Source organism: Mastomys coucha, unplaced genomic scaffold (assembly GCF_008632895.1).
Source record: "Mastomys coucha isolate ucsf_1 unplaced genomic scaffold, UCSF_Mcou_1 pScaffold4, whole genome shotgun sequence".
NCBI classification, from domain to species: Eukaryota; Metazoa; Chordata; class Mammalia; order Rodentia; family Muridae; genus Mastomys; species Mastomys coucha.
In genome coordinates, this window is record NW_022196910.1 from 5,104,042 (window position 1) to 5,120,584 (window position 16,543).

Here is a 16,543-nt window from a genome sequence, read left to right on the forward strand (position 1 = left end):
AAAAAAAAAAAAAAAAAAAAGGAAAGGATGTGCCTAATCCTGTAGAGACTTGATATCCCCAAAGAAGGTTAATCCCTGTGTGGGGAACTCTCTCAAAAGCAATGAGGAGGGGGATGGTAATATGAGAGAAGCAACATTTGAAATATATAAATAAAATAATTAATTAAAAATAGACTAAGCTTCTGAAAGTATAACCAATTTTCCAATTATATGCTTTATTTTAAAATGTCATATTCATGCTCTATCTTCACAGCAATAGAACACTGTCATTATGTCTAGATCATAAAATAAACTGATACAATGCTATATACACATTGCCTTGTGCCCTTAGTCTGGATCTTCATTTAGCAACTAGGATATAAAATTTCCTTAGGCACAGATTGTTTGCATAAAAAAATATGTCCATTCCATGGACCAAAATCTCCTTCAGCTTAAGAATATCACCTCAATAATTAAGTATTTTGAAAAAAATATGGCGTTTAATTTTCCTAATAAGTTTTTTCCTGTGATAACTGGTATATTATTTTTATTATTTTGTTTTATGTTATTGATATTTATATTATATTCATTAAATTAAGTTGAATTAATAGTTGAATTTATTCTTAATGTGTGTATAATATATCTTGATTTAATCTACCTCTCTTGTCTTTTTGCTATTAATCTGAGAATAGAGGGGACATATAAACAGTTTCAAGTGAAGTAAATAGTAGGTGCTGAATAGAGAAATAGAAGGGGATGTAAATACCTTTCAACTAAAATATACTTGGGTAAGTTCTTATGTGTATGTGATATGCATAAAAGTGTATTAATGATTGTATGATTGTATGTATGAACACATACATTTTTGCATATATTTCACATTCATAAAACAACCATCAAATCAGATATATTTTCTTACTTTCCACTATATGTAGTAAAGTCTTTTAATGTTCTCAACTATATACAACCACCATAATATGAACAAAATTTGTGGTTATGGAAGACAGTGAATGTTCATTCAAGGGCTCAGAATATTCTTGATATAAGTAAAATGATTATATTAAACTGCATGTTTTATGTCTGCGACTTCCTTCTAGACACATTCAAAAGATATTAACAAATTCTTCTACACAAAAACACATACCTGTCTTATTGGAAACCTCATTCTCTGGGCACTGAACACATTCAAAACAGCAGTCTGGTGTCTGTTCCTGATGAAATCTCCTGAATCCAGGGACACAGATCACACTGCAAGTAGAGGTGGGCACCTATTGTAAATAAAATATAAAACAGTGATGGTTTGAAATTCTTGACCCAGGATATGGCACTATTAGAAGGTGTGGCCTTGTTGGACTAAGTGGCCTTGCTGCAGGAAGTGTTTCATTGTGGGCATGGGCTTTAAGACCCTCATCCTAGCTCCCAGGAAGCCAGTCTTCTGTTTGCATTTGGAACAAGATGTAGAACTCTTGGCTCTTCCTACATCATGCCTGACTGGATGCTGCCATGCTTCTACCTTGATAATACTGGACTAAACCTCTGAATCAGTTTTCCTTATGAGAGTTGCCTTGGTCAGGGTATCTGTTCACATCAGTAAAACCATAATTAAAACAGTAACAATTGTGTTATAATGCTCTTCTATTTTCATGTATTATTTGTCAAATTATGGTATCTGGGCACTTCTTACAAACCTGCAATGAAGTTAAAGGCCATGATATATTGTGGAAGTATTTTTACATTCTAAGTGTAATTGTTTGAATGAAGAGATAAAAATGTGTTTCTTCTTAAATTAAAGTGATCCATAAGGATTATTGAATAGTATAATTTGGTTTTTGAAATGTTTAGAAATAAAAATGGGAAAAAACTTTTGGTGAATAAAATGTGGGATGGAATAGTGAAGGGTTATTCAATGTATATGCTCATAGCATGTTGTTAGAGATTCTTAGAGATATAATAAAATTAAAGTTACAATGAAAATCTAAGATATACAAAAATGAGTTACTAAACAATTATATGGTGGCTTCATCTTCCTTCTGGTCCACACCTCTATTTGCAATCAGGATTGGCACCATTCTCCTCAGCCCACAGCTCTGCTTGCCTGTTACAAGGTCTGTTCTTATATGGGACAGCCAGGTGATACACCCATACCTTAATTCTCTGCCTGCTGGGACCAAAAAAAAAGAAAAAGGAAAAGAAAAAGAAAGAGAAAAAGAAAAACCCAGCATCTCTTATGCCTGTCCCGTCTTTTCAGAACTCCATCATTTTTCTAGTTTACACTTCTACTTGCAATCTTAAACTGATACCTACTCCCCAGACCATAGCTCTTCCAGGGAGGCCTGCCCCCACCTAAGACAACCAGCTCCATCTTCTAGTCTACACTGCTACCTGCAATCTAAGATTTGTACTCACACCCAAGCCAACAGCTCTCTTTGTTTTTTGTGTAGCCTACTCTCACCCAAGACTACAAGTCCCAGTAGGTAACTACACACAGTGGGACTGCCAGGACAGCCAACACCAGAGACAACCAGATGACTAAAGGCAAGAGCAAGAATACAATTAACACAAGCCAATGCAAGATGGCATGACCACAACCCAGATCTCCTACTACAGCAAGACCTTTATATCCTAATAAATCAGAATCACAAGAAAATAACCTTAAATACAAGATTATGAAGGTGATAGAGGCCATTAAAAAGAGATAAATAAATGCCTTGCACAAATACAGGGAAATGCAATCCAATGTGTGAAGGAAATGAATAAAACTGCTCAAGACCTAAAAATAAAAATAGAATCAATAGAGATATCAGAAATGGAGACAACCCTGGAGATGGAAAACCTAGGAAAGAGAAAAATAATTATAGACCACAGAGTCTACAACACAATACAAGAGCTAGAAGAGAGAATTTCAGGTGTAGAATATTCAATAGAAGAAGTTAAAGTCAAAGAAAACTCCAAAAGTAAAACATTCCTAATTCAAAACATCCAGAAAATCTGGGACACTATTAAAAGGCCAAGCCTAAGAATAATAGCTATATAATATGGCGAAGACTCCCAGTTCAAAAGCACATGAAATATCTTTAAAAAATCATAGAAGAAGCCACCCCTAACCTAAAGAAAGAGAAAGCCATAAATATACAAGAAGCTTGGAGAACATAAAATTGAGTGAACCACAAAAGGAAACCCTCCAACCACATAATAATTAAATCATAAACTATGCTCTCACCCTTCTTTGCCTGCTTGCCTTGTGGGACTGAGCAACTGCTAGATCCTTGGACTTCCATTCACAGCTGCTGCTGACCATTGTTGGGAGTTAGACTGCAGACTGCAGGACCATCCAGGAGGCACAGGACAAAGAAGCAGCAGAGCAGCTGGGACAGGGTGCTTCCAGCATCCATCTGCAACCAGGAGGGACTGCTGTGCATGGATCTTACCAGGAGAGAGCTGATCTCCCAGGAGTGCTGACACAGGCTTACAGACCTACAGGAGGAACAAGTTCCAGCCAGGGATGGCAAAAACATCTAACACCAGAGATTACCAGATGATGAAATGCAAACACTAGAAACTTACCAACAAAAACTAAGACTACTTGGCATCATTAAAACCCAGTACTCCCAGAAGAGCAATTCCTGGATACCCCAACACACTGGCAAAGCAAGATTCAGATCTAAAGTCATATCTCATGATGCTGATAGAGGAATTTAAGAAGGACATAAATAACTACCTTAAAGAAATACAAAAGAACACAAGTAAACAGGTACAATCCCTTAAAGAGGGAACACAAAAATCCTTAAAAAAATTACAGGATAAAACAACCAAACAGGCAAAGAAATCCAGCAAAATCATCTAGGATCTAAAAATAGAAGTAGAAACAATTAATAAATCATAAAAAGAGATGATTCTGGAGGTAGAAAATCTAGGAAAGAAATCAGGAGCCATAGATGCAAGCATCTCCAACAGAATACAGAAGATAGAAGAGAGAATCTCAGATACAGAAGATACTATACAAACCATTGACACAACAGTCAAAGAAAATGCAAAATGCAAAAAGATCCTAACCCCAAACATCAAGGAAATTGAGGACAAAATGAGAAGACCAAACCTAAGGATAATAGGTATAGAAGAAAGTGAAGATTTTCAATGTAAAAGGCCAGTACATATCTTCAACAAAATTATAGAAAAAAAAACTTCCCTAAGCTAAAGAAAGATGCCCATGAACATTCAAGAAGCCTACAGAACTCCAAATAGTTTGTACCAGAAAAGAAATTCCTCCAATCACTTAATAATAAAAACACCAAATAGACAAAACAAAGAAAGAATATTAAAAGCAGTGAGGGAAAAATGTCAAGTAATATATAAAGGCAGACCTATCAGAATTACACCAGATTTCTCATCAGAGACTATGAATGACAGAAGATCCTGAGCTGATGTCATATGGACCTAAGGGAACACAAATGCCAGCCCAGGTTACTATACCTGCCAAACTCTCAATTATCATAGATGGAGAAACCAAGGTATTCCATGACAAAACCAAATTTAAACAATCTCTTTCCACAAATCCAGTGCTTCAAAGGATAATAAGTGGAAAATTCCAACATAAGGAGGGAAACTGCATCCTAGAAAAAGCAAGAAAGTAATCTTTCAACAAAACTAAAAGAAGAAAACCACATGAGCAGAATTCCAACTCTAACAACAAAAATAATAGGAAGCAACAATTACCTTTCCTTAATATCTATTAATATCAACAGACTCAATTCCCCAATAAAAAGATATAGACTATCAGTTTTGGAATGTAAACAGGACCCAACATTTTGTTGCATACAGAAGACATACCTCAGTGACAAAGACAGACACTACCTCAGAATAAAAGGCTGGAATTTCCTAAGTAAATGGTCCTCAAAAACAAGAAGGAGTAGTCATTCTCATGTCAAATAAAATAGACTTTCAACCTAAAGTGAAAAAAGATAAGGAGGGACACTTCATACTCATCAAAGGTAAGATCTACGAAGATGAACTCTCAATTCTGAACCTCTATGCTCCAAATGCAAGGGCACCTACATTCATAAAAGAATCTTTACAAAAGCTGAAAGCACACATTGCACCGCACACAACAATAGTGGGGGACTTTAACACCCCACTCTCTGCAATAGACAGATCATGGAAACATAAACCAAATAGTGACAGAGTGAAACTCACAGAAGTTGTGAAACCAATGAATTTAACAGATATCTATAGAACATTTTATACTAAAACAAAAGGATATACCTTCTTCTCATCACCGCATGGTACCTTCTCCAAAACTGACCATATAATTGGTCACAGATCAGACCTCAACAGATACAAGAAGACTGAGATAATTCCTTGCATCCTATCAGATCACCATTGACTAATACTGATCCTTAATAACATCATAAATAATAGAAAGCCCACATACATGTGGAAGCTTAACAACACTCTACTAAATGATAACTTGGTCAAGGGAGAAATAAAGAAATAAATTGAAGACTTTTTAGAGTTTAATGAAAATGAAACCATGACACACCCAAAATTATGGGACACAATGAAAGCAGTCCTAAGAAGAAAACTCAAAGCTTGGAGTACCTCCTTAGGAGAGAGCATACAGCAGCAATTTGACAGCACAACTGAAAACACTAGAACAAAAAGAAACAATTTCACACAAGAGGAGTAGATGGCAGGAAACAATCAAATTCAGGGATGAAATCAACCAAGTAGAAACAAAAAGAACTATACAAAGCATCAACCAAACCAGGAGCTTGTTCTTTGAGAAAATCAACAAGATAGATAAACCCTTAGCCAGACTAACCCAGAGGACACAGAGATAGTATCTTAACTAACCAAATCAGAAATAAATAGGGAGACATAAAAACAAAAACTTAGGAAATCCAAAAAATCATGACATCCTACTACAAAAGCCTATAGCAAACAAAACTGGAAAACCTGGATGAAATGGACTATTTTCTAGACAGATACCAGGTACACAACTCAAATCATGATCAGATGATTTAAACAGTACCATAACCCCTAATGAAATAGAAACAGTCATTAATAGTCTCCCAACCAAAAAAATAAAAAAATAAAAAAAAATAAAAACAAGGAACAGATGGATTTAGTGCAGAGTTTTTTCAGACCTTCAAAGAAGATCTAATACCAATACTCCTGAAACTACTACCCACAATAGAAACGAATTGAGTAGAGTACTCAATTCGTTTTACCAAGCCACAATTACTCTGAGACCTAAAGGACACAAAGGCCTAACAAAGAAAGAAAAATTCAGACTAATTTCCCTTATGAAAATCAATGCAAAAATACTCAATAAAATTCTTAAAAATCGAATCCAAGAACACATCAAAATGATCACCCAACATGAACAAGTAGGCTTCATCCCAGGGATGCAGGGATGGTTCAATATATGAAAATGCAGCAATGTAATCCAGTATGTAAAGAAACTCAAAGAAAAAAATATGATCATCTCATTAGATGCTGAAAATCATTTGACAAAATACAACCCACCTTCAAGATAAAAGTCTTGAAAAGATCAGGAATTCAAGGCCCATACCTAAAAATAATAAAAGTAATATACAGCAAACCAGTAGCCAATATCAAACTAAATGGAGAGAAACTTGAGGCAATCCCACTAAAATCAGGGAATAGACAAGACTTCACACTCTCTCCCTATCTCTCCAATGTTGTACTTGTTGTTACCGTAACCCTAACCCTAACCCTAACCCTAACCCTAACCCTAACCCTAACCCTAACCCTAACCCTAACCCTAACCCTAACCCTAGGACTTCCAATTCCTAGCCAGAGCAATTAGACAACAAAAGGAGATCAAAGGGATACAAATTGGAAAGGAAGAAGTCAAATTATCACTATTTGCTGATGATATGACAGTATGTTTAAGTGACCCCAAAAATTCCACCAGAGATCTCCTAAGCCTGATAAACAACTTCAGCAAATTAGCTGAATATAAAATTAATTCAAGCAAATCAATGGCCTTCCTCTACACAAAGGATAAACAGGCTGAGAAAGAAACTAGGGAAACAACACCCTTCACAATAGTCACAAATAATATAAAATACCTTGGAGTGTTTCTAACTAAGCAAGTGAAAGATCTTTATGACAAGAATTTCAAGTATCTGAAGAAAGAAATCAAATAAGAGCTCAGCAGATGGAAAGATCTGCCATGTTTGTAGATTGACAGGATTAATATAGTAAAAATGGCCATCTTAATAAAAGCAGTCTGTAGATTCACTGCAGTCCTCACCAGAATTCAAACTCAGTTCTTCACAGAGTTGGAAAGAGCAATTTGTAAATTCATCTCAAATAACAAAAAACCTAGAATAGTAAAAACTATTCTCAAAAATAAAAGGTCTTCTGGTGGAATAACCATCTCTAAACATGTTGTACTACAGAGCAATTATGATAAAAACTGCATGGTATTGGTACAGTGACAGGCAGGTAGATCAATGGAACATACTTGAAGACAAGAAATGAATCCACAGAACTATGGTACCTGATCTTTGACCAAGGAGGTAAAACCATCCAGTGGAAAAAAGACAGGATTTTCAACATATGGTGCTGGCTCAACTGGTGGTTAGCATGCAAAAGAATGTTCATCAATCCATTTCTATCTCCTTGTACAAAGCTCAAGTCCAAGTGGATGAAGAACCTCCATATAAAACCAGATACACTGAAATTCATAGGAAAGAAAGTGAGGAAGAGCCTCTAGCACATGGGCACAGGGGAAATTTCCCTGAACAGAATAACAGTAGCTTATATTCTAAGATCAAGAATTGACAAATGGGACCTCACAAACTTGCAAAGCTACTGTAAGGCAAGGGACACTATCAATAGGAGAAAACAGCAATCAACAGATTAGGAAAAGATCTTTACCAATTCTATATCTGATAGAGGGCTAATATCCAATATATACAAAGAACTCAAGAAGATAGACTCTAGAGAACCAAATAATACTATTTAAAAATGGGGTATAAAGTTAAACAAAGAATTCTCAACTGAGGAATATGGAATGGCTGAGAAGCACCTAAAGAAATGTTCAACATCCTTAGTCTTCAGGGAAATACAAATCAAGACAACTTTTCTTTGGAACTGCCAGATTGATTTCCACATTGGTTGGACCAGTTCCCTATTGCACCACCAATGGAGAAGTGTTCCTCTTTCTTCACATTCTTCCAAGCATGTGTTATTACTTGAGTTTGTTATCTTAGCCATTCTTCTTAGTGTAAGGTGAAATATCAGGGTCATTTTGATCTGCATTTCTTTGACGTCTAAGGATATTGAACATTTCTTTAAATGCTTCTTGTCCACTGATGATTCCTTTCTTGAGAATCCTCTGTTTAGCCCTTTACCCTATTTTTGAATATATTATTTGGTTTTTTTTGAGTTTAACTTCTTGAGTTATTTATATATTTTGAATATTAGCCCTCAATCACATGTAGGGTCAGTGAAGATCTTTTTCCCAAACTGTAGTATTCTGCATTGTCATATTGAGAGTGTCCTTTCCCTTACAAAAGCTTTTAATTTCAAAAGGTCCCATTTGTCAATGGTTGATCTTAGAGCCTGAGCCATAAGTTTTCTGATCATAGGATTTTAAGGAGGACATAAATAAACTCCTTAAATAAATACAGGAAAACATAATCAAGCATGTGAAGGAATTGAACAAAACTATCCAATAAATAGAATCAATAAAAAAACACAAGGGGAGACAACCCTGGTGCCAGAAAACCTAATAAAGAGATCAGAAGTCACAGATGCAAGCATCACCAAAAGAATACAGGAGATAAAAGAGAGAATCTCAGGTATAGAACATACAAGAGAATATACTGATACAACAGTCAAAGAAAATACAAAGTGCAAAAAGTTCCTAAGCTAAACCCATCCATGAAATTCAGGACACAATAGAAAGATGAAACCCACAAGTAATAGGATTAGAAGAGAGTGAAGATTCCCAATTAAAAGGGCCAAAAAACATCTTCAACCTACTCACAGAAGATAACTTCCTTAACCTAAAGGAAGAGATGTCCATAAATGAACAAGAAACCTACAGAACAGCAAATAGATTGAACCAGAAAGAAAATCCTCCTAACACCCATTGACTTTTACTATCCTTCAACATCAATGAACTCAAATAAAAAGACACAGACTAACAGATTGAATATACAAGCAGGATCCAGCATTTTGCTGCATAATGTAAACACACTTCAATGACAATAGACTTTCAACCTAAAGTTATCAAAAGAGATAGTGAAGGACACTTCACACTCATCAATAGTCATGAAAGGAAAGATTCACAAAGATAAAGGTTCAATTCTGAACATCTATGCCCCAAATGCAAGGGTATTAAAGCTCAAAATACACATTGGACCTCACATAGAAATAGCGGAAGCCTTCAAGACCCCACTCTCACCAAGGGACAGTTCATTGAAACAGAACCCAAATAGAGACATAGTGAAACTAACAGAAATTATAAACCAAATGGATTTAACAAATATATACAGAAAATTTCATTCTAAATCAAAAGAATATACTTTCTTCTCAGCATCTCATTGGACCTTCTCAAAAACTGACCTTATTATGAGACACAAGACACACCCCAACAGACATAAGAAGACTAAAACAATCCCATATATGCTATCAGATCACCACAGAAGAATGCTGGTCTTAAATAACAACAAAAGCAATAGAAATATTACATACTCATGGAAACTGAATAACTCTCTACTCTATAACTTGGTCATGGAAAAAATTAAGAAATTAAAGACTTTGTAGAACTTAAGGAAAATGAAGGCACAACATACCCACAGTAACAGGACACAAAGAAAGCAAGGCTAAGGAGAAAATTCATACCACTGAGTACCTTCATGAAGAAACTCGAGAGACCCTACATTAGCAACATTATAGCACATGTGAAAACTCTAGAACAAATAGAAGCAAATAAACCCAAGAGGAGTAGGCTACAGGAAATTGTCAAATTCTTGGCTGAAATTAGAAACAAAGAAAACAGCACAAAAAATTAACAAAACAAAGAGCTGATTTTTTTTTTTTTGAGAAAATCAACAAGATAGATAAACTCTTAGCCAAACTAAGGGGCACAGAGACAGTACTCAAAAACAAAATTAGAAATGAAAGGAAAATATAACAACAGAAACTCAGGAAATTCAAAAAAATCATCCGATCGTACAACAAAAGCCTATATTTAACAGACCTGAAAACCCTAAATTAAATGGATGATTTTCTAGACAGAAAATGTTCCAAAATTACACTAGGATTAGGTAAATTAACTAACTGATCAGCCCCATAAACCCAAAGGAAAGAGAGGCAGTCATTAAAAGTCTCCCAACCAAGGGCTGGAGAGATGGCTCAGAGGATAAGAGCACTGTCTGCTCTTCCAGAGATCATGAGTTCAATTCCCAGGAAGCACATGGTGGCTCACAACTATGTGTAATGAGGTCTGGTGCCCTCTTCTGGCCCTGCAGGCAGAACATTGTAAAATAAATAAATAAATAAATAAATAAATAAATAAATAAATAAATATTTAAAAAGTCTCCCCCCCCCAAAAAAAAAGCCCAGGGACAGGTGTGTTTAGTGCAGAATTCTACAAGACCTTCAAAGGAAGCCTATTACTAATACTCCTCAAACTATTCCACAAATAGAAAGAGAAGGAAAACTACCTAATTCATTTTCTGAGTACACAGTTACTCTAATACCTAAACCACACAAAGACCCAACAAAGAAAGAGAACTTCAGACCAATTTTGCTTGTAAATATTGATTCAAAAATATTCAATCAAATTCTTTCAAAGGAAATTCAAGAACACATCAAAACAATCATCCATCTTGTTCAATTAGGCTTTACCCCAGGCATACAGGAAAAGTCCAATACACAGAAATCCATCAATGTGATCAACTAAATAAACAAAGTCAAAGAAGAAAATCACTGGATCATCTTATTAGATGCTAAAAAAAGTCTTTGACAAAATACAACACTCCTTTATATTAAAACTCTTGGAGAGATCAGGAATTAAATGCACATGTCTAAACATAAGAAAAAGCAGTATAAAACAAACCAACAGGCAACATCTAATTAAATGGAGAGAATATTTAAATAATCCCACTAAAATCAGGGACAAGACAAGGCGGCCTACTCTTTTCCTATTTATTCAATATAGTACTTGAAGTTATAGAGAGAGCAATTAGATAACAAAAGGAGATCAAGGGGATAGAACTTAGAGAGAAAAAAACTGAAGGTACCACTGTTTCCAGGTGATATGATAATATACATAAGCAACTCCCAAAATTCCACCAGAGTACAGCTACAGCTCATAACCAACTTTACCAAAGTGGCAGGATATAAAATTACTCAAACAAATAAGCAGCCTTCCTTTATATAAATGATAATCAGACTGAGAAAGAAAGTAGGGAAATGGTACCCTTCACAACAGCCACAAATAGTATAAAATGTGTTGGTGTAACTCTAACCAAGCAAGTGAAAGAGCTGTATGACAAGAATTTCAAGTCTCTCAAGGAATAAATCAAATAAGACCTCTGGAGATGGAAAGTTCTTCCATGCTCATGGATCAGCAAGAGTGTATACTAAAAATGGCCTTCTTACTAAAACAAATCTACAGATTCAGTATAATCCCCATCAAAATCCCAACTTAATTCTTCACAATGACAGAAACAGCAATTCTTTCTATTGGAAACTTCATAAGGAATAACAACAAGAAAAAAAAAAACAGGGCAGTGAAAATAATTTTCAACAATAAAAAACTTCTGGGGGAATTACCACCCCTGACCTCAAGCTATAATACAGACCTATGGTCATAAAGACCACACAGTTTTGGAAGAGACATAGACAGGTGGATCAATGGAAGAGAGTCAAAGACCAAGAAGTAAACCCCTCACCTATTGACACTTGATCTTTGACAAAGAAGGCAAAACCATACACTGGGAAAAGAAATCGTCTTCAAAGAATGGTGCTGGCCTAACTGGCATTCTGCATGTAGAAAAATGCAAATTGACCCATATTTATTTCCTTGTACAAAGCTCAAGTGCCAGAGGATCAAAGACCTCCACATAAAACCAGATCTACTGAATCTAATAGAAGAGATAGTGGGAATAGCCTCAAACACACTGGCATGGGAGAACTTTTCCTGGACAGAACACTAATGGTTCAAGCCTAAGATCAACTATTGACAAATGGGACCTTATGAAACAGAAATGCTTCTGTAAAGCAAATGACACTTTCAGTAAGACAAAATGGCAACCTGCAGGTTATGAAAAGATCTTCCCTAATCCTACATCAGACAGAGAAATAATATGTAAAATATATAAAGAACTCAAAAGGTTAAACGCCAACAAACCAAATAGCCCAATTAAAAAATGGATATTGAACTAAAGAGAGAATTTTCGATTGAGGAATCTCTAATGGCCAAGAAGTACCTAAAGATATGCTCAACTGCCACAGTCTGGCCGATCTGGGCCTCCCTCAACCCGCAGGAGAAACGGGGTCCTAGTCAGGTCGACAAGGCATAGGCGAAGAAATGATGGCAGAGACGACACATGAAGTATAGGATCTGAATGTATTTTTTAAAAATGGCATCAGACTTTTAGAGTCATTGTAAAAGACAGATGGTAAATCTGGCAGCTCAGCAGTTAAGGTACATCTGAGGCCATCTAAAACATACTGGGTCTAAAGCAGCAGCTATCTCCTCTAGACTGGTGCTGCATCCCCTGGGCCCAATCGCTCTGGGCCCGGAGGACTGCAGACTGCATGAATCTGAGTCCTAATCCATCTAAGTTCTAGTGCGAGTCCTGCATGCGAGTCTGAGTCCTCCTGCACCAAGTGAAAAGCAGGCTTATATAGTATACAGAAAGCAGGGCAGATGACAAGAGTCACGTAGGCAGGTGACAGTCACATCAAGGTCAGTGATCTTACTGACCAAGATCACCTATCTAATTGTGAAGCGGGTGGAAGCTGGGGATAATTTGGTATTCCTATGCTAATTCTCTTGGGTCCTGCTGGAGGCAATGACTAGCAGGTTCCGATCTAACACTTCTAGCTAATGTCCTTGAGTGGAAGCTCTTCATTACTCTCTAGTATGTAAAACATTTCTATACAGAGAAACCCTGTCTCGAAAAAAAACAAAACAAAACAAACAAACAAACAAACAAAAAAACCATTTCTAACTATTGTGAACTATCTATTGCCCTAAGGAATGTGCTTGACCTCTGTTGCTATCTCTGGCAAGGCAGATTCCTTGAGAGAAATTCCAAGTTATGGACAGTGTGGTATTAAACTAGGATAGGTTGGAAACGTTGTGCTGGCCAGGAAACAATGCCCAATCTTAGTCATTTATGAATCATTTTATGGGGTACTTTTATGCCTAAATATGAGGGCGTGTTGACGATTGGAAAGACTAATCTGGAACATGTCTGAGTTAGGAGATACCAGCGACTGTCTGAATATCCAGGAGGCACAGAACTCCTTTTGGATCCTTAATGCCTCTAATCCTAATCAGGCTTTTACCCCCGATATTTCGGATATGACTCGAGTAGATGAGTGTGCGTGGTACTCAACATCTTTAGTCATTGGGGAAATTCAAATCAAAACTGAGATTCTACCTTACACCAATCAGAATTACTAAGATCAAAAACTCAGGTGATAGCAGATGCTCACAAAGATGTGCAGAAGGAGGAAAACTCCTTCACTGGTGAGATTGTAAACTGATGCAACCACTCTTTATGTTAACCTTGATGTTCCTCAAAAAATTGAAAATAGTACTTCATTAAAACTTAGCTATAAAAAAATATATATATATAAAAAAAACTTAGCTATACAACTCCTAGGAAAATACCCAAAAGATGCTCCACAACATCACAAGGACACATGCTACACTATGTTGGTAACAGCCTTATTTATAATATCCAGAAGCTGAAAACAAACCAGATATACCTCAACCAAAGAACTGATAAAGAAAATGTGGAATACTACTTAGCTATTATAAATGAGGACTTTGCAAATTTTGCAGGCAAATGGATGGAACTACAAAACATCACCATGAGTGAGGTAACCTAGACCCAAAAGGACATACATTGTATTTAGTCACTGAAAAGTAGATATTAGCCAAAACGTTCCAGGATTCAATTCACAGACCATATGAAGTTTAACAAGAAAGAACATCCAAGTGTGGATACATCAGTTCCACGTAGAAAGGAGAACAAAATTATCATGGAAGGCAGAGAAAGGAGGGACCTGGGTGGAACAAGGATAGGCAGAGGTGAAATTGAAGGCAGGGTAAGGTATACAGGGAGACAGGAGAGAAATGCTGAGGGCCTTTGAGAATGCATAGAACTATATAGCAACATAGGGTGGGAGATGGGGTAACTACTAGAAATTTCCAGCCACCAGGGAAGTGAGATGCCCCCAAGACCCAGTGGAGATGACATTAGTCAAAATTCCCAACAGTGGGAAGATGGAACCTGAAGAGACCACCTCCAGTACATTGACACGGCCCCCAGTTGAGGGATGGGACCATTCACCCATCTCAAATTTTTAATTCAGAACTGTTCCTGTCTAAAGGAAATGAGGGGACAAAAAATGAAGTAGAGACTGAATGATAGGCCATCCAGAGACCGCTCCAACTGGGATCCATTACATGGGCAGGCACCAAATCACAACAGTATTGCTGATGCCATGATGTGCTTGTAGACAGGAGACTGGCATTGCTATCTTCTAGAAGGGTCTACCAGCACCTAAGACACATGCAGATACTTACAGCCAAGCATTCAACTGAGCCCAGGGACCAAAATGGAAGAGTTAGGGTAAGGACTAATGGAGCTGAAGGGGATTGTAACCTCATAGGAAGAACATCATCATCAACTAACTGGAATCCTCAGAGATCCCAGGGACTAAGTCACTAACGAAAGAATATACATGGACTGGTCTGGGGCCCCCAGTACATATGTAAAAGAGGACTGCTTTGTGTGGCCTTAGGGGAAGAGGATGCACTTAGTCCTATGGAAGCTTGATGCACTAGCAAAGAGGGATGTTAGAGGGGAAGGTGGGAGTGGGTGGGGGAGCACCCTCTTAGAGTGAATGGGAAGGAGTAGGGGGTGGGGTGCTCATGGATGAGGAACTGGGAAGGGAACATTATTTGAAATATAAATCAATAAAATAATAAAAAAGAAAACAGACCAATTTTGCTTATGAATATTTTTGTATGTTATATAATTGTATTATTCATATTTTGAAATGTTATATACTTTTTGCAATTTTTTATTGGTTGTTTCATTTATTTACATTTCAAATGTTATCCCCTTTCCTGGTGTCCCTTCCACAAACTACCTGTCTCATTCCCCTCCCCCTGCTTCTATGAGGGTGCTCCCTGACCCAACCACCCACCCAGTCCCACCTCACTGCCCTAGCATTGCCCTACACTGGGGCATCAAGCCTTCACAGGATCAACAGCCTCCTGTCCCATTGATGCCAGACAAGCCAATCTTCTGCTCCATATACAGCTGGAGCTATGGGTCCCTCCATTACATGGATGGTGGTTTAGTCCCTGGGAGCTCTGGGAGCTCTGGTTGGTTGATATTGTTGTTCTTCCTATGGAGTTGCAAACTCCTTCAGCTCCTTCAGTCCTTCTCCTAACTCCATTGGGTTCTCCATGCTCATTCCTATGGTTGGCTGCAAGCAAACAACTGGAGAAAAAGCTGACACTAAAGCTGATGCCTATCTGTGGAATCCATTCCCCAACAGGGCTGCCTGAGTAGGAGAGAATACACCTGTGTAGAGACTAGATGCACCAAATTGTGTGGGATAGCCATGGGGGGCACACTCTTTGAGAAGAAAGGAGAGAGGATGGAAAGAAAGACACTGCTGTGAGATGGGGACCAGGAGTGAGGCCAGAGATTGACATATAAAAACCTAAAATGAGGACAGATATTTAATTACAGATAATCTTGCTTAACAAGAAGTGCCATAAAGAGACAAGAAAAAAGAAACACGAATCATACACAGAATACAATAGATTACTGTGGTAGTTAAAACCATGTAAGGATAGTTGTGAATATAAAAATAGTTAGCCATAGCTCAATCAGTGTGAAGATAGTGTTGTGGTTTTGGGGTTTGGCCGCATCTTTTCTAGAGATACAGACTGATAAGAAAAATAACCCTATGCCTAGGGTGGACTTTTCATTTTGAGACTTTATTCCTTAAACCAATTCTAGTTTATTGAAAACTTAGCAACTAGTTCAAAGAATTCCTATACAAACTGTAGTCAGAGTTCTCTAGAGAGAGAACTGAATGTATATATGTGTATATATGTATATTAATATATATAATTAATAATATAAGATAATATATTACAACATATATTAATATATAATTAGCAATATAAGATAATATATTATAACATATATATACACATATGTACTTATTTCATACTGTGAGTAACAGAAATACCTCATTTATGTGTATATATATATTGTAATATATTATCTTATATTATTAATTACATATGATATTA

The 16,543-nt window shown here is 36.7% G+C and overlaps 1 protein-coding gene across 4 annotated transcripts in view; it reads right to left on the reverse strand.

The window, feature by feature from the left end:
• Nucleotides 1–16,543, reverse strand: part of LOC116076289 (vomeronasal type-2 receptor 116-like) — a 58,287-nt gene that overhangs the window by 18,446 nt on the left and 23,298 nt on the right. For 3 of the 4 annotated variants that reach the window (XM_031349993.1, XM_031349997.1, XM_031349995.1), the window contains exon 5: nucleotides 1,124–1,247. In XM_031349993.1, coding sequence (XP_031205853.1) covers nucleotides 1,124–1,247 — 124 coding nt within the window. Of the gene's footprint in view, nucleotides 1–1,123; nucleotides 1,248–1,443; nucleotides 1,450–16,543 lie in introns of all 4 variants that reach the window. The other variant, XM_031349994.1, reaches the window with a different exon arrangement.